Here is a 22,017-nt window from a genome sequence, read left to right on the forward strand (position 1 = left end):
ATGTTCCCAGAGCAGTGCATATGTTCACTGGCTTAATGCCATTTTAGAAGCAAAGGAGGCTAGGTCTTGGAGGTAGCAGAGGTACTAAAAATAGAGTGTATAGAGGAAAATACTGTACTGAGCCATATAAGGGACCCTCTGCAAGGTATCGAATTTTTTCTATGTCATTGCTGTTAAAGCATGTTTTAGAGCTACTGTATCCAAAAAGTGTGTTTGTTAATTTGTGATGATCCTGAGGATCATAAATTAAGCAGCTGTTTTGAATGACAGCTTCACATATAGGATGTAATTTCTCAGCAGTTTACCTTTAAGGTGTGTGCGCTTAGCAAATTTAAGTTACTAAAACATAAGCTACTTCTAAATCTGTTTACTTGGTTTATCCAAAATAGTTTGGAGGTAATGCCATTATTTCTAATAGTAGTGCTGAATCCTCAGTGTTGCAAGAGAGGTTTTTTAAACCTACCTATTAAAAAGAAAAATAGAAGATTGTCTTGATTCTAAGTGAAACTTACAATTTCTTTTCCAGTGTTGGAAGGACCCTGACATTTACTGATGTGTTTGGTTTTATTCTTCCATCTTGGGGCAAGTACTAAACTGGTGTGTAAAAATAAGGTTAATGTGATCTTCAGGGCATGGGAGCAATGAAATACTCTTTTGGCAATAAGTTCTCATTGAGGGTTTCAGTGAGCCTCTATCTGCTTCCATCCCCTGCTTTCTCAACAGTTGCTACTCCAGCATTAGTAGCAGTGTGACTGTGCTGGTGCAGCCAGGGTGCCCCTGCTCAGGAGTTCCACACTGTGTATTTGCTGACTGGGCCTGTGTACTCTTGAGTGTTGGCCTGAGAGCTAGGTCCAGGTTGGTGGGAGTGCCAAATGCAGGAGCACCTCATTCGGTCTTTGTAGGCAGCTGAAAAAGCTGACAAGGACTACCTAAGATGTGGCTGAAAAATAAGGACATTAACAGACTTCTTCCCCCTCCCAAACTAACTTGGTCTGTGGCCATCTTTAAAAATGTAAAAGAAAAAATACTGGTAATTTTACTAATTTCTAGATCTTGTGTAAGTACCCATAATGTTGTTGCAGGCCCCCAGCTGGGTAATAATTTGCATTGACTCCATGATTCCAGCAGGCTGATCTGTCACTTTATTATACTATACTTCTTAAGAAACCCTTACAGACAGTCACAATACAGGTGGACCCAATTGGTCCTTCAATCTGAACACCATCACCATTGGCCAATTAAGAAACCACCCTTTGGTAAACAAATCTCCATAAGACATTCCACATGTTCACAACAACAGGTGCAGCAAATGAAGATAAGAATTGTTTATCATTCTCTTCTCTAATTTTCTCACAGCCTTTCCCCAGGACAATGCCTGGGAAAGTTGTGCTTTCTCTCTGTGGCCAGAGAGCTGTTGCCACACCATAACTGCTGCATTCAATGTTTGGATGTCTTGAGAGGTGTCATGTTAATTTCTCAGAGGGAAAAATCAGAGGTACTGAACACACTGTTCTTAGGGGCTCCATTCAGTGGCAAGGACCTTTACTTTCTCAACTCTGTAGCCTTTTCAAGAATGTAGAATTCCAAGTAACTCTGGCAATACCTGCAGATTTATGCATCAAAGAGGGTTGTGAATTCCAGTTGTGCCTGAAGTCAGCAGCTTCATTAAATTAGGAAGCAAATGTGGATCTGCTTCAGCAGAGGAATAGCCTGAGGTGATGATGATGTATTTTGCATTTGAGTCACTCTTGTGCCAAATGGAGAGACATAGCTACAGTTCTGATATTAAACATATCCAAAGTTAGTTTTCCTCACTTGTTCACTTGCCTGCCAAAATTTGAAGCTGTAATTTGACACTTCACAGTATGTACAGAAACTGATGAGTGATTGATATTTGTGGTTAAGCATGAGGTGCAAGTTGCCACAGGCTTCTGGCCTGACTTTGGAAAACTCAAGTGATCTCTTAGTCCATCATCTTCCCTGGTGTTTTTTCAGTAGCACAGACTTTTTTGTATTGTATATATCCATTCAGCACCTCAGGTTTCAGTGATAATTTACAATCTTAAAATAGTTTGAAAATTAATAAAAGCTTTGTATTCTGTTTACCAGGGGTCAGTCGGTCTTTTCTGATGAATCTGTGGATAGATTACTGAGTCTGCTTTTTGTTGCACTGTTTCAGTTTCTGTTGAACTAGAATTCTGCCTTGGGCCAGGCAGTACATCATGCTTTTGATTTATAATAAAGAACTAAACTAGCAGCAAACCCATGTAATAAGATGGTTCCTGTACCCTCTTCTGCTGGAGGGGATTTCTTGGAGGGAACCAAGCTCAGTGTGAGGTGCTGTGCTCCCCAGTTCTCATAATCTTATGAGATCCAAAGGGATCTCATAATCTGGATCCCTTTGGGGCTTTCCACACATAGGCTTGTGTGGTTTGATCTGCTTCGCTGAGGTGCTTTGCGCATTCTGAAAAATGTTTTTCTTGCAGTTATCGCTGTGATGATTTTGTAGTCAATGATACCAAGATGGGCCTGGTACAGAAGGTCAGAGAGCACCTCCAGAACTTGGAAAAGTAAGTAGTTTGTTTTCACCCAGACTGCCTTGGGCAGGTTTGTAATAGTGCATCATTGGAGTGGTATTTGTTTCATATGTGTATATGTATCTAATTACATGTGTCTTAATCCTTCTATGTGTCTGCCACTGTGTTTAAAAACCTTTTCATCACTGAGAAGCAGAGGTGCAGAACAAATGGATTTGATTGATCATGATTGTATGTCTTGTTCTGTTGTCAGTTTTGTCAAAAAACCAGAATAAGCTTTTTTTATCAGAGAAATTCAAGAAGAAGTGCAGGTGGAAGTAGTCATCATATTAATTGTACAGTTTGATTTGCTAGAAAAAAGATTAAGAAGACTTATCAACTTGGAACTGCACAAAAGAGACATTTTTTCCTTTGCCTCTGTCTCGTGCTGTTCCACTGGAAAGCAGATAATCTGATCCTGGGTGATGTATGTGCTGTGGCCAGTCCTTGTACAGTTGGCCTGAAAATCTTACGTAATGCCAAGCAGAAATATGAGTGCATTCAGTGCTTCCATATGCATCAGAATGCCCCTGAGTACACACAGGACTCCTGCTACAAAATTCCTGTAATCTGGAGAAATCTCTGGATCCTCCCTGAGCTAAGTGTATCAATTACTTGGTAGGTTATATTAATATTTTCATTATTTTCCATCCTCTTTTGATGGTCTTGTCAGGTACATTATGAGATGTAAAGATGTTTAAGTATAATGAGAAGTGAATTGGAAACATCCAAACGATCTAACTTCTTGGGAGGTAAAAGATACAGTGCAGGCTTCCATTTTGTGTAATGGTTTTTGGATGCTTGGAGGGCATTTTAATAAAAAAAAAAGAAAAAGGAAAATCTTACCAACCAAACCCTGAAACAAGCTATGATTTCAGCATCCAATTAGAGAGAAATCATCAACTGGTTTAATTGAGGGGCCATTAATTTCCATTGATGTGCAAAAGACTAAGCAATTATTTTTGTAACTTAGTATTACACAAATGTTAGAACTTCGTGTACTTTTCTTTAAGTAAGAGAATTCAGTTATAATACGCAAGTACTAACATTCCACGTATTCTTGAGTTTTGGTGACTTAATTTTGTTCTGATTTTTTTTAAAAGTTGTATTTTTAAAGGCTTGGATGATTTTCCTGACAGAAGAACTTTGTTTGTTTGACCTAGGAGAAGGATGACTATTTTAGATGACAAGTAGCTGCTACTAAGGCCACTCTTGAAGGCACACATCCCTGAGCAGATCCTGCATAAACTCACTGGTGGGCCATGGGGCTGTGCCCTGAGGGAGATGCAGCCAATTTCATACTGCAGCAATGGGGAGCCTGTTTGCTGTCAGGGACAACTGGTGACAGATGGAATCATTTGTTAAACATGAGTTGATTTTCTCTGGTCCATTCCACACAATACGTTGTTTTTTTCTGGTAAATAACCACTTTTAATTGTTTTCCAACAGTTCAGCCTTTACATCAGACAGACATAGGAAAAGAAAACTATTGGAAAACTCATCTCTGAACAGCAAGTTATTGAAAGTAAATGTAAGTACAACAGATCCAGTACAGTGAGTTTAAAGGGTTTTTGTAAACCTGCTGAGGTTTATAGTTGACCTAGACCCAAATTGTGCTTGGTGTGCTTTAGCATCTTCTGGCCACACACCTGAAAAAGCCCCTTCACACACAAACATGGCTGATGCTTTGCTGCATTTCTGTTGATGTAGACTGAGCTTTCCCGGGCTTTAGGAGGGTTTCGTGTCAAGATGGAGCTTTGCTTTTCTGAGCAGGCAAGGAGCTTTTGACATTTTTTAGTTTTTTTGGTTTTTATTGTCCCGGGTGCAGAAGGCAAAGGAGGAGGTACGTTCTTGAGGGAGGCTAAGAGTAATTGTTAGGAAAAAGTAAAAAAAATGTTACCAGTTTTTTAAAAAAGCTCAGTAAAACTTGCTTTCAAGAGGAACTATGGACTGTTTTTAAGCTTTTCTTCTCCTCATTTCATCTTCCTGCTATTTTAACTTCAGATCTGCAGATAGCACCCAGGAGAGGAGGATCCAGCCCTGGCTAGATGGCTGAAAGGCTGCATCATTTCTTCCAAACAAAGAATGTCGCAAGTCAGATGTCTCTTTTGCACAGATTGGATTATGGGAGTTTCTTATTTTCATAATTTCTCCCAGAATTTGAGGATGGAGAGGGGAGATACTGACTCAGCTGTATTCAGCTGGTTCGTTTTCACCCTTGGGAAGATGGGGGAAGAGATGGAGCAGAGCTTTTGTGCTGTGGGACAGCAGTGTCACCAAAAGGAGCTGGAGCAGCAGCTCCTTCAGCCATAGGAACAACTGCCCGCGGGGATGTGAATGGGAGTAAGAGCCTGGGGTGGAGCAAAGCAGTTGGTTGCTGTTGGCAAAGTCTGGATGGATTTAGTTGCTTTAAACAATGCACTACCTACAGTCAGTTTAGGGTTGTCTGAATGTGCTGTCTGCACTTCCTGCACTGTCCCAATCTTGCAGAGATTGAGGAAGCCTAGGAGAAATAGTGGGGCTTTCTTGCTATGGCAGTACACAGCATCATTGTCTGGAAAACTGAAAGCCAGTAAAAACCAAAAGAAAAATTCCAGGCAACATTTAGATAAGGACAAGATAGAAAGCTTGAACTAAATGCTTATTTTATTCTTCCTTCTCTGTGCTGTTTTGTCAGTTTATTAATACTTCAGTATTGCCTCTAACAACAGATTCTTTTTTATTGTTGGCATATTGAATCTTATCTTGAACTGCAGGGGCAATGCTGCATTAGTGCTGTGCTGTGGCACTTGGGGCAAGAGTGAGAAAAGAATGCGCTCAGGACACTGTGGTGTTTGCACTTTGAGACGCTAAAAGATTTTAAAGCCCAGCTTTTAAATTCTGTTGGAATAATGAAGAATGCCCAGAAATTTGATGAACTTCCAGTGTGGTGGACAGTGGAATGTGTCCAAATGTTGCAGATTCTAGAATCATAAATGCAGTGTTGTCCACATTTTTCTTCACTTTCCTCCCCACCCACCCTGGAGATAATTTGACAAAAAGCAAGCGCATCTGTGGGTTCATTGTTCTAGGCTGTAAATGGTGTGTATTTTGCTTCCCTTTTTTCAAGTCTTTGCCTCTTCTTTGCACAGTCTAACTTGACTGTTTATTTCCCAAATAAATGCTGTTGTCTTGTCGTTCAAAAACCCTTCTGGCCACCGCAGAATCCCACTGAGTAGTGCTGGTGACTTAAAAGCAACCTGTAGGTGGCCACACTGTGCATATTAGACATGGGAAAAGATGGATGAGGATTGGTACTTTAATTTTTCAAAGGCACTGTAGGGAAATTGCTGTCCAGTTCTCACTAATACTCTTGGAGTGTGAATATTTAACATACATACGCACAAATCCTTGGCAATAAGAGCCTGTGATTAACTGTGTTGTCCTATTCTAGATTTATTTGCACAGGGAAAGACATAATATAGTTTTCTCTTGACAGGAATGAGTAAGAAAGAGTTTTCATGTCAAGATGGAGCTTCAAGGCAGTTTGAGCTGCTGAGGTGGCTGCTTTAGCTTTGCAGCTGCACTCAGTGTAGTTGGTTATTGTTCAGATCTGTGCTTGATCCAACAGTGATGGCTCTGGAGGGGGGGGAAGTGGTGGAGTAGTGATAAATCTTTTTGTAACCTAACTGTTCTCATTCTAGGGAAGCACCACTGCCCTTTGTGCCACGGGCCTTCGGAACCTGGGCAACACTTGTTTCATGAATGCAATCCTTCAGTCACTCAGGTACCTTCCCAAGCTCTCCCACCACTCTCAGGGGGCTTGTGTGCTGTAGCATTGGGCAGGTGAATTTGGCATGTTCCCACTGGACAGAAGCGTATCTGAATTTGCAGGAGTGGGTGTGCATGGGTTGATAAAGTTGTGTTTCATGGTGTGAGGCACATCCTCTGTTACAGCATTCCAGAGGAAACCTGCCTTGTCCTTGGCAGACCAGGAGAGTACCCCTTCACTGCCAAGGCCAGTAAAATAGCTTGCTCAGCAAATGCAAGCCTGGGTTGTTAAAAAATGATAGCTCAGTCTGGCAGGGTATCTCTTAGACAAAGCAGAGCCAAAATGTAATTATTTTAGGAAGCTGGGATGACAGTGATATTTGAGGATCTGTGTAGTTACTGACAGAAGGTGTTTGCTTATAGTGTTTCTTGTCTCTTGAACTGTTTGTGATTGCCATCCTGTATCACTGCATGAAGTGGTGTTTATGCATTTCAAAGAACAAGCTCCAGAATACATAATATTATCCTTTTTCTCTGCACTTTTAAGGATTTAATTCTTATTTCATTTTTCCTAGTAACATTCAGCAGTTTTGCTGTTACTTCAAAGAGTTGCCTGCAGTGGAGCTAAGGAATGGGAAGACGGCAGGGCGGCGAACTTACCACACCAGGAGCCAGGGGGATAACAATGTGTAAGCTGTGTGTGCCTTGTGAGCTCTTAGCTGTGTGGGAAACAGCAAGTTTGGGCTGCTGGGGCCAGTGCACACTTTTGATCTTGCGCAATTCACAGGGGACAGAGGCACAGAAGAATAGTTGTCTACAAGGGAGGAAACTCGTATCACTTGCAGCTTGCTGTTACAGGTCTGATGCTGCAGGGAGCGGCAGTCAGATACCTCAGGCAGTGCTGGAGTGTGACATGATAAATCATGTTAGGAAGTCCTCTTGATATGCGCTGCAGACATTATGCTACTGACTTCCAGCTAAAATAGGGTCATGAGGATGGGACTGCAAGTCAACTTACTGCAACTACTACTACAGAAAGTGTAGGAGTAAGTGATTGATGATCTGTAGGTTGCTTGAGCAAGTGTTAAAAGGATGGTGTTGGCAGAGTCTGCACTAAAATGGCAAACAGTGCATAGGTGTTCACATGAGTTCGTCCTGAACATCTGAAAGACAATTTTCCGAATCTGTGTGTCTTCAGCAATTGTGGGGAGGATTTTGGACATAAAATCTTTGAAGGTACTAGAAAGGATATTTACGTAGTCGTTACAGTCTTAACCCAGCTAATGTCTGATACTTGTACCATTGAACAAGTAAACCTCTAAGGGTTGTAAACTAACACATATTAAACACCAGCTCTTATTTTCTTTACAGTTCGCTTGTGGAAGAATTCAGAAAGACACTCTGTGCTTTATGGCAAGGAAGCCAAACTGCATTTAGTCCAGAGTCTTTATTTTACGTTGTTTGGAAAATAATGCCAAATTTTAGGTAAGTTTTTCTAAAAAATAACGGTATTCTTGATTGCAGCCACATATTGCTGGTGTCCTACTCTAAAATGGACTGCATCCCCAGGATGCACTCTGTGCAGCTTTCCATATGCCTACAGATGTGCTTTGAAAAGGATCTTTGCTTTGATCAACAGTTTCCTGTCCATGAGTAGTGCTTGCTTTTTCCTTCTGCCCTTCTACCACATGTAGCCGTTTCAGAGAGGATAGAGATCTCACATGAGAAACAGTGGTAGTTGTACCTTTGAGCTAGTGCTCCAAAGGAATCAAGCTACTGACTGGTTGGTAAGTGCCAAGTGCAGCGTGTTGACAGAATCCAGGCTTGGCTGCAATAAGAAAATGATGTAGTCAGATTAAGAAAGATACAGCACCTACAGGTCTAAATGCAAACATACTGGCTGAAACTTCCTTGATTCTCTCAAAATCCAGTAGTCACCAGCTGGACATGATATAAAGGCTATAAGAGAAAAATCCTGCGCATAATAAGCATTTTGGGCCCATACTTACAAAACAGATGATGAAGAGAAAGTGGTGAAGAAGGTTACCTAAGTAAACCCAAGTATCGTTCCTCTCTAAGGTCTCCCTGTCCTGACCCCCGAAGCTCTTTCAAAGGAGCACTGAAACCTGTTAGGATATATTGTGATGAAGGTAAGTTGCTGTTGTAGTTTTTATCATAGTTTGGTTTTTAGTTAAGGAAAAAGTCCACCAACTACAGAAGTAATTCCCTATAAAAACCATAACAGCTTCACTTGGACCTGACAAAACCAATCAGCTAACTAATTTTGAGTATTGACACCCTGTTAAACCACTTAAAAAAGTAAAATATGCCTCTGTGAAATCACCATTAACAACATAATCCCAATTCAGAAGTGCAGAAACAGCTGAAAGCAATGCTGCGAGCCTCCACAGCCACTGCCTGGCAGAAATCATGTGACCAACAACAAAAAGCCATTTCCTAATGCAAAGCCCAAATAAAATTAACTCATTCAGTGCTATAAAATTCCATTTAAAAACAGAAACCTGCCAGTGCTACTTCTCCCAAATTAAAAAAACAAGAAAATTAAAAGCACATAAAAAGAGCAACATAAAGAAACCAACATCGATAAGAAAAAAGAGCCAAAGCACAAATGAGGAAAAAAAAAGCCTTAAGCTAAAATTCTCTTTTAAAGCTATGATGAAGATATTAATTAATACATCAGACTCTTTTTCCCTATAACTCATAAAATGCCTTGGAGAGATGTAGTGTTCTAACCACAGCCATGAGCAGAAGCACCAATACTAAAGCAAGCAGATGTTGAAGTAACTATAATTTGATGAAAAGCTTAGAGAGAAATGAAAGAGATGGAAAACCTTGCCCCAGGGATAGAACAAGAGACCTCTGTTTCCCAATAATAGATAAAGAAAACTTTGGTCTCTGTATTAGAACAGCTCATCCTTAAAATGGCACCCCAATAAACTGAAATGACCCATGGTAGTAGTTGTGAAAAAAACTAATGAACGTAGGAGAGACGTCACAATTGTAAATTTCCAGGTGGTTGCTATCAGTGAAAATTAAAACCACGAAAGAACTGTTTCTTGTGAAAAAATCTCCATGACATGGCAAGAAAGACTCCTCTCCCTAAGTAAACTGAACAAAGATTATTTTAAAAGTAATAAACCGACTGAAAATACCACATTTTGTCTCTTTACGTTGTCAGAGAGAAAAGAAAGAAGAGTTGGAGGGAGGAGAAATGTTCTGAAGGTTTATTCTGATTTCTTATTATTTTTCTTTTAGTTTGGTTAATAAAGATTTCTTTATACCCTTTAAAGGTTTGAGCCTGCTTTGCTCTCCTTCTAATCCTTATCTTGCAGCAAAAAATGAGTAAATAATTCTAATGAGGACACTGGCATTTGGCCAATGCTAACTGAAAAACTCAGATTAGCGAACCAGACCCGCTGCAGTTGCTCCATGTTCTCACATAATAAAGATATCCTCTTACCTGTTATATCTCTAGCACTGCTGAAAAGATGCTATGAATACATCTGCTCAGTCAATAACCCAAACAACACAAATCTGTTTATTCTGTTCTTCATGCAGCTAGTTATGTTTCATTTAGCTTATGAGAATCAAGGAAGTTTAATACCAGTAGTTGCCAGCAGTGACCAAAAGATTATAGTCAAAGAAATATCATCCATTATGTCTGTGGCTAGTTTCCCTATTACAGGCTTCTCCATAATTCTTGTTAGACCAAGTGAGGAACCTGTTCCTTGAAATTCCTCAAGCAAATTTTCAACACTGTGGATTCTATCACAGCTTTTAAAAGAAAAAGTGCTCTTTTTTGGGGTTCTCCCTCTTCCCTTTTTATTCCCAGTTTTCTGGGAGCATGTCCACAATTAATGGATAAGGGAGCTCATAAAATCAAATGGAGAATAGAGTCAGCTGCTTTTAGTATGTCCCTACTCCCACATGATGCAGGGAGAAAATTTGAATTTGTTCAGTGCTTAGTTGAATCTTCTAAAAGCTAACGATGCTGGAATTCCAGTTGTGTCTTGTGTGATTCCTGGGAGATGAGGAGGAAAATGCAGATGGACAGATGTGTGGAAGAAAGATGGAGCCAGCAGCCTGCTGGCAGCACACCAGCCACTTTGGGGTGTGCTTATGGAGCCTGAAGTGGTGGGGCAAGGGAGGAGCAAGGAAAGGGGTTCAGTTATTTTAGTCCAATGAGATTTTGGTTGTTAAAGTGAAGGACTGTGAGTGCTGCTCTCCCTGAGGAGGGTTATAGAAGAAGCTGCTGCTTCTGCTGCCCCTTTGCCTCACACTGCAGCAGGGAGTAGAGAATGCCATTTGTAATTACTACAGGCACAACTGCAGGGCCTCTGGGCTCTCCTGCTCCCTGGCTGCTCTTGTCCTGCATGCCAGGGCAGTTCTGCAGCCTCAGGCCGAGTTGCAAGATGTGTGTTTTGCTGATTTACTGCTGTATAAGTAGTGTACTCTATTTTCCTGGTAACTGATCCTCTTTATATCCTGTCCTCTTGCCACTGGGAAAAAGTGTTGGGAGTGGGCTTGAATTGAATTGCTTTCAGGTGGATAGACATCAGTTTTGTTATACAAGCAGACTGTCAGACTCTGCTTTTTGCTGAAGGGCTTTAACATAATTTATTTTAAACAGTGCATTGTCCATATCATCATGTCCTCTTAAAGATCTGTGTCTATAATTATGTATCTTAACAAATCCAAAGAATTTTCTATCTATAATTAGCATACTTCTATGCAAGTATTAATACACGCACGAGGAGCACAGCCAACAATGTGGAACAATTCCTGAGATTTATTTGTTGCAGACCAAGTGTGCCAAGCTCTTTTGGGGGAATTTCATGTCGAAAAGGTCTCTGAAGCAAAAACTTTCCATACATTTAATCTTCGGCTGTTTAGTGTGGTTGCTTCTGTAGTTATTGAAGAAATCTGTATTCAGTAAACGAAGCAAATCCTGTGGTACCGTAGTAACTTCAAAGCCCTGCACAATTAACATGTAGCTTTGAAGCAGAGTTTGGTTTTACTACTTTGTTTTAACAAACATATAATTACTTTGCAATTTTGGGATAAAAAGTCCTATCTTGGCTGTACAGGACTGTGGCCTGTTGAAGCACAGCAGTGTTTCTGGGTGCTGGGTTTTCTGTTGTAAAAGGTAGGCAGTGCTGCCCATGTGTCTACAGATACAGACTCCTTGATTTATTTTAAAGCTGCTGGTTTGGAAGAAAGCATTACTGTAATTCTACAAGGTGAAAATTTTTTATTTTTATTCTGTTATCTCTCAGCAATACTCTCATTGGATGCATCCGTGTTCCTCACTAAGCACATCAGCCTCACATTGCATATTTCTGTAGCATTTCCCTCCCCTTCTGGGTACTCTGCCACAAATCTTACAGGATTTTTTCCTCCCCTGAGCACTTGCATTTATATACCCATTTGTATTTCTCTCCCAGACATTCCTATCTGACAGTTACTGCCAGCACTTAGTAGTGAGGTGGAAAAGGGGAGGCCTAATAAAGCAGTTTATGAGAACGGACAGGAGGTAGAGGGGAAGCCAGCTCTTGCTATGTAGGGGTTTCTGTGGCTTAGGCCTTCAATGACCTGCACATACTTAGGTCAGTGTTGCACGAAGCTTTCAGTGTTTCACTACATGTCTTGTCATGCTTTGTCTCAGTGTGCAGCTTAATGCCAAGTGAACAACAGCTGTTTGTTGAATTTGATCCATGATTCAGCTTAAATAACTTATAAGGCACATTTTACCCTGGTGGCTTCTCTGTTCTTTCCAGTAAGGTTTCTTAGTGGTGAAATAATAATGGTGATTGAGCAGCATTGCTGCTGATGACACGGTACAGCTCCACAGACTGGAGCCCTGTCCTACCAAATCCAAATGCTCAAGAGCTACTCTGAATACCCCCACCATTACCTCCCTCTCCCAGGAAATGAGTTATGCAGGGCAAGTGTGCAGCTCTGAGCATAGCTGTAGATCTCATCCTAGAAGAAATGGTGCTCTCATCCTAATTATTTCAGATTTCATATTGATGCTGAAAAATGCATGTGGAAAATAAACCTAGAGACTAAATTCCTGCCTTTGGTGAGAAGAGGACTAAACAGACAAACAAACACTTGTACTTGCCAAAGTGAGCGGTATCAGGGACTGAATGAGAACCACTCTGCGTCCCACATGAGCAATACATTTTGTGGTGTCTTTCTTTTGAATCTTACCAGGTTTGAGATTACAATATATTGACCTTCATCTGTGGCCAATTCAAAGTAGGGACAAATAGTGCCCTGTCTGAATGAGATTGAAAGCAGTTCTGCTGAGGCACAAATCAATCATAGTACCAAAGGAGACAGAGGAGAAGCCACTGCTGCCATCCATTGTGTATTTCAGTTAACAGGGACACAGTCCTGGGATGCCCCTGGCACAGGCAGGGCTGGTGAGGCCAGATAACAATGTGGCAGCTCCATTAGACCCAGTGTGTTGTGTGAGCACATGGCAGGTGTCTGCAGCTCCCTGCTGCTTTCTCTTCCTATCTGAATTGTATATTCTGAAAGGTTTCTCCATTCTCACGAGAGGCATGCAGAGAGCGCGAGCTGTAAAGGACCAAAGTCACTTAATTTGTCAGGACACTGCCGTGTCTTTCCAGAGGCTACTTGAAAAACTTTCTTGGTACCAAGCACATATGGAAAGTCTGCTCGGTAGGATTAAAGAAGCAAAGGTTTTTTTTCTGTGACCCTGGTACTTGCTGCTTGTTGTCTCTAAAGCAATTTTATTATTGTTTCCTTCTCTCTTAAGGGGATACCAGCAACAGGATGCCCACGAGTTCATGCGTTACCTTTTGGACCATCTACACCTGGAACTCCAGGGAGGCTTCAATGGTGTTTCACGTTCAGTAATCTTGCAAGAAAATTCTAACCTGTCTGCAAGCAGCAAATGTTGCATGTAAGAAGTGAAGGTTTTTAATTTCTTCAAAGCCTTCGTCCCTTTGCATGGGTCTGCATGTGGTAGCTGTGGAATTTCAGATTCAGTGTTCCTTGTTTTAAGTTTTCTTCAGTGCTTCTAACTTTAGGCGGTGCAAAACTGTAGGTCATGAAGATGAGCATTCTCTACGATCTGTGTCCCTTCAAAAGTGTCTTAGATCAGCAGTTTTCAGAGGTGTGAGTGAGCATAAGCTGTAAAGACATTTTAATTCACTAGACTTTCAGAAATAAAAAACTGTATTTTCTATACCCCACAGAATTCTTTCTTCTCTCCAGACAATATAATTGTCTTAGGGTGATAGCCTGAATGCTGCAGGAGTGAAGACGATGGCCAGTGATTTTGGTGTTTAAATTCTGAGCAGACCTCCTGGATAAATGACTGAGTAGTGCAGTTAGTGCTTGAAGTCAGTTTTCCAGCAGATGATCTTGTGTATCACTTGACAGTTACAGTTGGTGCTTTATTTTGTGCATAATTTTGGTTTTCATGCTACTGTGAACCTTGAAACAGGTGTAATTTGGGTGTTTGACTACTCTTTCTGTATTTCTCAAAATACTGTTTTTTCTGACCTCTGTCCTAGCTGTGTTTTCTCTTAGATTGAAATTCTTATAAGAGAGAAAACCTTATTTTGCTTCAGGAAGGAAAGTTGTCACATTAGCCTGCACATTTGGTCCCCAAGTCCTTAACTCCCTACAGAAAACTAGAGTTGAGTTATTCCTTCTATACTGATTAGGACAGAGTAAGCAGGCCTGAGATGCAGGGTTTTATAGATGCTTTGTTAGTGAAAGCCTAACAAAGTTCAGACTGTGCTCTTTACTGCATTTATATTGTATTGCTGATGCTTAAAAATCCCCCAGAAGAATCTTAAAATGTTTGTAGAATTGGCGTGTATTTGAAATCTAAACTGATTTTGTTTTGTCAGTATTTTGGATGTCAAAATCCCAGGAAAATTTAATCTTTGTTCACCTTTGTTCACATTTGTCTTGGCGCAGTGACGTGGGGTAAGCTGCCCTTCTTGTCAGGGCACTTTAATGCTTCCAGTAAAGTAATAAATAGGTTGTGAATGCTCTCTTCTTATGCACCAGTCCATCTGAGCAACTATTTCCTCTTGCTCAGGAAGCGTTGAGATGAGCTGTAAAGATGTAGGTGGCGTGCAGGCAAGGAACACAGGTTTCTGCAAGCCATAGTAGTATAATAACATAGCTTTAAATTTGTGTGTTTTTTAAACTGGACACTGAGAAGCAGGCCCGTTACATAATCTGCTAAAAATATTCAGTAGGAGAGTAATGAAAGATTAGAGAACAATGCTGGTCTTGCACATTATCAGGTCTTAAAGCAACTTAAGCTGCCGTTGGCAGTGAAGTGCAGAAATGTGCTCAAAGAAGTCAAAAGCACATCTAAGAAAGGGTGTGGAGTTAAAACAAAAATATGCTTAACCTACCAAAGAAGAAAGAATTTTTGTTTCAGATGAAGTGTTAATTACAGGGTTAAAATCCCGGACCTGTGTGAGCATCCAGTTCAGCTCCACTATAGAAATGCACCCAGCTGCACCACAACACTTTCAGTTTGAGCATCTGCTTAGAGCCCCCCCAGTCCACCCTTTCCTGAGGTCCGAGATAAAGCAGTATAGGCACCGCACTCATGTGATGTGCCCCTGGGCAGCTGCAGTGCCCATTCTGCCTGGAGCACCCAGTCCCTGTTTCATTGGCTCAGCCCAACAGCAGGAGGTGTGAGCACCAAACATTGGACAGGTGTTGGGAATTCAGCTCAGGCTTTCTGGCTGACTGTACTTCTCTGATGTGGTTTGTCTAGAAATGGAGCGTCTACTGTTGTCACTGCCATTTTCGGAGGCATTCTTCAAAATGAAGTCAACTGCCTAATATGTGGGACTGAATCTAGAAAGTTTGACCCATTCCTAGGTAAGATACTGCCTCTTGTGTTCCAAATACTGTGTGACTTAGAGCAGAAAATGAAATCTGAAGCTTGATATATTTAGATGTCACATGACAGACCCAGTGTGTCAGCCTGAAAAGACTAGGCATTGCTCTATTCAGCCCTAATTTTGTTTTTTAAATCATTGCTTTTCTAGACCTTTCACTAGATATTCCAAGTCAGTTCAGAAATAAACGTACTAAAAACCAAGAAAGTGGACCAATGTGCACGCTACGAGGTAAGAGTGCCTGGCTAATGAAATCATACCAGGCCCAAGAGGATTTTCTTTCTTATCAGAGCATTTCTAATGTAGTTCACTCTTCCCAGACACTGATCTCCAGTGTTTCCCATGGGTGCTCACTGGGGCTCTATCCTCGGACCCATGGCCACTGTGTACCCATGCCCACAGTGAGGGTGGCTCTTGGGGCTTCTGCATTTAAACCACATCAATGCAGTCCAGCAGGTTGGGCAGTAGTAGTTACTGACTCTGGTTTTTACAGGACGTTAGTTTTTACAGATTTGTGAATAGACCTGAAAATCATGAAATATTCAACAAAACCCAGTTGTTGCATCTGTTCACTTTGTATCTAAAGCCAAACGGGCTTTAAAAGTTGAATATTCTATGTTAGAAAATAATTTATCTTTGTTTGAAAGCAGTTTTGCTGAATGTTGGATGGAATCTTGTTTGGAAGATGGATATTTTGGGAATGCATGTTTGTTTCTTTCAAACTACTTCTAGCTGCTTTCAGGAACAGGAAGTTGCATGGTACAATGCGTTATTGTATTAAAACATTATACAGCTTTTGCTGCTCTGCTAGATATAACTAGAATGGTTGCAGCAGATGAGCACACCTATAATATTGCTGTATTTGTTGTATTTCATGTTACAAAAACCACTTGATGTATCTGCTTTTTCTAGATTGTCTTCGCAGTTTTACAGACCTGGAAGAACTTGATGAGACAGAGCTGTACATGTGTCACAAATGCAAAAAGAAACAGAAGTCCACCAAAAAATTTTGGATTCAGAAACTACCAAAGGTTTGTATAAGCATGAGAAATAACAGTGTGACAAAATGTGAAAGGAAATAATGGTTCAACCATTGGTGCAGTGTCCAGCACCAAGTTTGGCCCTCTCTAACACACCTTTTATAACTGTCCCCCTGTAGGTGCTATGCTTACACTTGAAACGCTTTCACTGGACAGCATATCTGAGAAACAAGGTTGATACATATGTTGAGTTTCCCTTGCGAGGCCTAGACATGAAATGCTACTTGTTAGAGGTAAGAAGAGCTCCTGATGCCTCCTGCAAGGAATTTGTTCCATGGCATACGTCTTTATTACAAATTACAGGGTACTACTGAGATTTGAAGAGTTTCTGTTTTTTTCCTACCACAGCCTGAAAACAGTGGCCCAGAGAGCTGCCTGTATGACCTCGTGGCTGTGGTTGTGCATCACGGCTCAGGGTGAGTACATGGAGCCAGCCTGTCCTCCTGGCATAGATCTTCTCCCATTCAGGTACATGCAGAGATAATGAAGGGGTTTCTATCCCAAGGGCATGTATTTTAATTGGGGGAAATAAGCTGTAGTTTATAAGTTGGCAGGGAGCTAAGCTGAATTAATTTCAATAGATCCAATAGAGTCAAGCCTGTGAATGCCCCCTGGCAGCCTTTGGGGTGAATGAATACATGTGTGAGATTATTTAAAGGAAAATAGTCTAGTGCCTCTACAAATAAAAAAGCCCTAAACCAAGAGGAGGAGTCAGGGGGCCTTCCAGGAATTAACATCTCATTTTGAAATTCTTACTACAAAACAAGACTATTTTTTCCTCTTTTTATTCACGTTGGAAGGTACATTTGCATTTATGTTAAAGAAGTGTATGAGCATGCTTGGAACAACTGCCGCCCAAAGATGCGTATGGTGAAAGAGATCATCACCATTGCCTTTCCTGTCCCAGCAGTGAAGGCTCACAGGCACGCCCAGGGAAGGCATTGGGCATAAAGTTACTGGGAGTCTTTTAACCTCTTCCAGCCGTGGACAGATCTGTTGAGAGTAATGGTAGAAGGGACAAGACAATGTGTTCTTGTAGAACTTTAATTTGAAGAATTTGAGCCCCAGAGCTCAAAAAGAGAAGCATGTGCTGTGCAGGGCTGTGGGTACCTTCCTTCCTCAGGCTGCTGTCAGTCCCTTAGCCCCAGGAGAAGGTGCCTCAGTGAGGAGTGTCCCTGACTGTTGTCCCTCTGCCTGCTCCACAGCGTTGGTTCCGGCCACTACACCGCGTACGCGACGCACGAGGGCCGCTGGTTCCACTTCAATGACAGTACTGTAACCCTGACTGACGAGGAGACCGTGGGCAAGGCCAAGGCCTACATCCTCTTCTACGTGGAGCGCCAAGCCAAGCCTGGAGCAGAGAAACTTTAATACCTCCTTTGCATTCTTACTTATCAAGTCCACCGGACAAACATTTCCATTTTTCCATAAATACTTGATCCAAGACTTATTAATTTCATTGTGCACTTTGCAATTTCCTCTTGTGGGTTTTTGTTTTGTTGTGTCAATGGTAGCATTTGACTTACTGAACTTGGACACAAACTAACGTTTTTTTAGTTATACCAGAAAACCTCAGCAGATTTTGATTTGCTGCTTTAGTTGTGATAACTCAATTTTTATATACATAGTTTCATGAAATAGTTATTTGACTTTTTTATATTAATGTTTTTCAGTTCTCACTTTCTAAAGGCACATTTACATCAAAAAAACTCTGTCCTCCTTACAAGCAAGGTAAATGTGCTTTTGATCATAAAAAGCAATACAACTTCATGCTGTTCGCAGTCCTATTATGTAGATATGACTTAATCTCTTTAAATCAAGGAATTGTTTGCACGTACTGTTTGCCCTCGTGCAAGAAACTTAAACAGTGACCTCTGACCAATCATCCTTTGTCTGCAGAAGAGAGGCAATATAACATCATTAAGTAGACCAGGTAATTGCTGCTATATTGGTGTGTATTCAGGCTGGTGACTTTCAGGAATCATTGTAAATAAACAGTTGGTTCAATTGTATCAATACTGCAATTTAATTACAGCACTGCTCAGATATGCTGCCCCCTACCCCCTGCAAATTTAAAAAAAAATATCTTTACCTGTCTAAATTACTTTGCGCTTTATGGTTTTATAACTGAACCTGAATTGCATTTGACATCTCTTGGTTTAGACTGTCATGCTGAAATTGGATCATGAACACCTATGTGCTTGAAAATGAGGGAGACTTCCTGGCAGTAGAATCCCAAGTAGAACCCCTTAGCTCCTAGTGGGAATTTGAAGTACAGCCCCAAGGTCTGGGGTTTGTGAGAACAGGTGTAAGTTTAAACGCAGCTCTGCATGCAGCTCTGCTCCCTGGCTACAATTCACTTGGAAGCAGGAGACAGATGGTGTTGTGTGCAGGTGCTCTGCATGAAATTGTTCTATCAGTTCAAATGCAAACTCAAGGAAGGATGTTTAGTCTCTCACAGCAGAGCCCTCATAGGGGAAGTGCTAAGCCAAGCATGCTTGTGACTGGAGCAGGCTCAGAGAGCCCCTGTGGCATTTACACACAGGCATTTACCCAGGGTGGCATTTTTGTTCAGTCTCTAGGTGAACACTGGAGTCATGGTGCAGTTTCTAAAACCTGGCTATGTAATAGAGAAAGACTACGCTAAAAAACCCAAACCAGTTGTAGCTCTATGGATGATGAGTGGAAGTTAGCTACTGTGATGGGAAAGGCAGACAGGAAAATCACTACTGCCAAAGCCAGGAATCTGACAGAAAACATGAAATTTGAGAACTGTTGCATTTCAGCTCTGTTGCCTCAGTCTCCCCTTTCTAGCTGACTCTCTTGTACCAAGCAAGGAGCTGAATGCTCCTGAAAGCTCAGTAAGAGGAGACGACAGTTCATGGAGAGTCCCACCACCAAACAGCAGCTCTTACTTGTGTTAACTAGAAAATGCAGTTGTCTGAAAAAACAGGACTCCCAACATTAGAGTTATTTGAAGCCCCTGAAGGACATAAGGGGGGAGGCTGGAGTGGAGCCCAGAGCAGCCTGGGGCACAGGGAGTGCACAGCAGTGCCTTGCCCTGGGGTCCTGCTGGCTGTTCACAGGCCAGGGTAAGGACAAACTGGAGTCAGGCAGGGCCATTCCTGAGAGCTTTGTCACAGCATCTTAAAAGAGGAAAGGGAGAAATTGACTTAATCTAAAAGCGTAGAAATCATTCAGCATAGCTAATGGGTTTTGAAGCATGCACACAGGTTAAGACTACAGAGTTAGAGTTATACAGTGACATATTTACAAGGATGTTGTCTTTTACTTAAGTTGAACAGTAGCTAGAACTTGACATTTCTTTAAGCTGTAGATAGCTTGCCACCTTCCCTTCCTTACAGGCAGTCTTTCTTCTAATCAAGGAGAATAGGTTGCTGAGATTTAGAGAAGCAGAAAACGGAGCAGGTAAAGCCTCGTACCACATTCCTGCCATTCCTGCCGCTCACAGGGAGCTGCACAGATGCCACCTCTAGCTGTGTTTTCTCTGCATGCTGCTTGGACTGGATTTCTTTAGAATTTACCTTTGAGAATGCCAAGCTTAAAATACACAACTATCTGGGCCAGCAGCAGTTTAACTTCCAGCAGTCAGGTGTATGCAGTGTTCTTGCAAAAGAGTGATGTAAATGTGCCTTTCTCTATTTTTAGAAATTTAAATTTGTAATCTTCAGCAACATTCACTTCTTTTGATTGAGTTCTTCTTGTCAGCAGTTGTTTGGGTCAGAGTTATGTTCTGACTTGATCATTTCCTTTCAGTCCCATTTGCTGTGTCCCACGCAGCTCCTGGGCAGTGGTGTCTCCAGCAGGGGCCCGTCTGGGAAAACGATGCAATCACAGCAGGCTGTCCTTGCAGCAGGTGCTGCTCAGGACTCAGCCATATGCTTTGCTGGAACAAGTACATTGTAAATCCTTTCCTAATTTAACTTTCTTCCACTGCAAACTCAGATGGGCAGTATGAACAGTTTGTTGTGGCAACACAAGTATTTCTCTTCCTGGTGGAGAACTTTGCTTATCCACTGTATTCTATTCAGTGTGGTGTCAAAAAAAAAAGTAACTGAGCACTGAACCAGTAACATAATACTGCACCTGGCCTAGTATTACCTTTTTAACCTAGCTTGTATATCCTATATTTATCTACTAGCTTGTGGGGGGGAATATCTCTTTCATTTAAGCCAAATGTTTTTTTTTCTACTTACTGCTCATCGTAGTACACACTAGCTGGCAAGAAGTTTTTTTCTTGCTTGAGACTGCTCTGCAAGCAGCAACTGCTCTCTACAGTTCAAAGACTTGCATCTTTTTCACCAAAATGTGTCCAGTCAAAGGTTGTCCTTTTGTTACTGATTCTTTAGCCACGTATACAACTGGAGCCAATATTTATGTCAATCAAAACTGCAAAATGTCCAGCTCCTAAATGTCAGCAAGAGAGTTTAAAAGTTTGAGACAGGAAGGGATAGTGGACTTGTAGCAAAAAACAGGAGGCCATTTATGAAGATTTTACTAAATCAGTGGGAAGCATAACACGTGGTGTTAAGAATTTGCCCCAGCAATGTTTCATGACTGATGTGTCTGTGTCTCACTGATGAGGTAATGGGCACCTTGACAGCTGATTCCAATGTGCTTTAGGATATTCTCAAGTACTGTAGTGCCATAGTTGTAATTGTTTACCATTAAAATCGTGTGTGTTATTTTCTGTGAGGATTACTGACTGTGCTCATCTTGTGTGTTTCTGGAGCATTTCCAGGATGAATGTGAATTATATCTCATCGCATAGTGTGTTTATGGAAAATGTGCCATTAAAGTGTCTCCTTTCCTTAGACATTGAAACTTCTTATCCTTCTACAGGCTTACAGAACATTGGTGTATGTCCTCTGAAGACAAATGGCAGAATACTGTACCTTGCTCTGGGAAAAACAAAATAAAGCAATTGCAGTGTTCCTAACTCTAACACCTCTACCAAACTTAGCACCTAACCCCAAAGAGGACCTGCCATTCCATTTTAAATGCTTTGTTACTCAACTGCTGGTAATTTTTATGTCAGATTGTGGTGTGTCCCCTCTGTCTGGCAAGAGTCCATCCTAACATCCTTGTCATTCAAGTTTGTTAGATTGTTGATTTGTTGTTAATTTTGGGGGTGTTTAATTAGTATTTTTTGAAATAGTATTTTGTATGTAGAACTCTGAGAAGTCTCAACTGTTTAAACCTGCTCAAAAACAAAGGTCAGTTCTTGAGATTTGAAAATGCTAATACGAGAATGAAGAACACCTGCCGGCACATCTTTTAAGCTGCTGTTTTCCAGTAAACTGCATTACCTGGTATGTGAAATCTTCTTGTCCTTTTTCTGGCATTGGCCAGACCTGTTTCTGATAGGGGGAGGGGGAACAGCAATCTCCTTATCATTTCAAAGAAAAGATTAAATGACAAAGGATATAAAGCCAAGAAGCAATTATTAAACTTACTGTATATAGTAGAAAGTTACTAACTAAAGAATGAAGCAGAAAGAATTGCCATTTCTTTATGCATGCCAGCTGTGTTCAGACACACACATCATTCAAGCACTTCCTCAAACTATGATTGTTGCAGGCTGCAAATTTCAGATCTTGTTTTTCAGAGTTGAATTTTAAGCTGCATTCTTGGGGTGTGAAGTAGGAGGTAAAATGGAGTCCCATTCAACCTTGTCCTGTATTAAAACACTCCTAATTA

The 22,017-nt window shown here is 41.2% G+C and overlaps 1 protein-coding gene across 1 annotated transcript in view; it reads left to right on the forward strand.

Annotated features, from left to right (window-relative positions):
- The window catches only part of USP3 (ubiquitin specific peptidase 3), a 44,353-nt gene extending 22,772 nt beyond the window's left edge, over positions 1-21,581 (forward strand). The window contains exons 4-15 of the mRNA XM_084214100.1: positions 2,487-2,570; positions 4,026-4,107; positions 6,260-6,342; positions 6,902-7,015; positions 7,698-7,811; positions 13,135-13,281; positions 15,130-15,236; positions 15,407-15,487; positions 16,169-16,287; positions 16,416-16,529; positions 16,645-16,712; positions 17,502-21,581. Of these exons, the coding sequence (XP_084070226.1) occupies positions 2,487-2,570; positions 4,026-4,107; positions 6,260-6,342; positions 6,902-7,015; positions 7,698-7,811; positions 13,135-13,281; positions 15,130-15,236; positions 15,407-15,487; positions 16,169-16,287; positions 16,416-16,529; positions 16,645-16,712; positions 17,502-17,667 (1,279 nt within the window). The 3' untranslated portion in view covers positions 17,668-21,581. The remainder of the gene's footprint in view (positions 1-2,486; positions 2,571-4,025; positions 4,108-6,259; positions 6,343-6,901; positions 7,016-7,697; positions 7,812-13,134; positions 13,282-15,129; positions 15,237-15,406; positions 15,488-16,168; positions 16,288-16,415; positions 16,530-16,644; positions 16,713-17,501) is intronic.
- Positions 21,582-22,017: the final 436 nt, after the last annotated feature.

Source organism: Fringilla coelebs (assembly GCF_963513975.1).
Source record: "Fringilla coelebs genome assembly, chromosome: 12".
In the NCBI taxonomy this organism is placed as follows: Eukaryota; Metazoa; Chordata; class Aves; order Passeriformes; family Fringillidae; genus Fringilla; species Fringilla coelebs.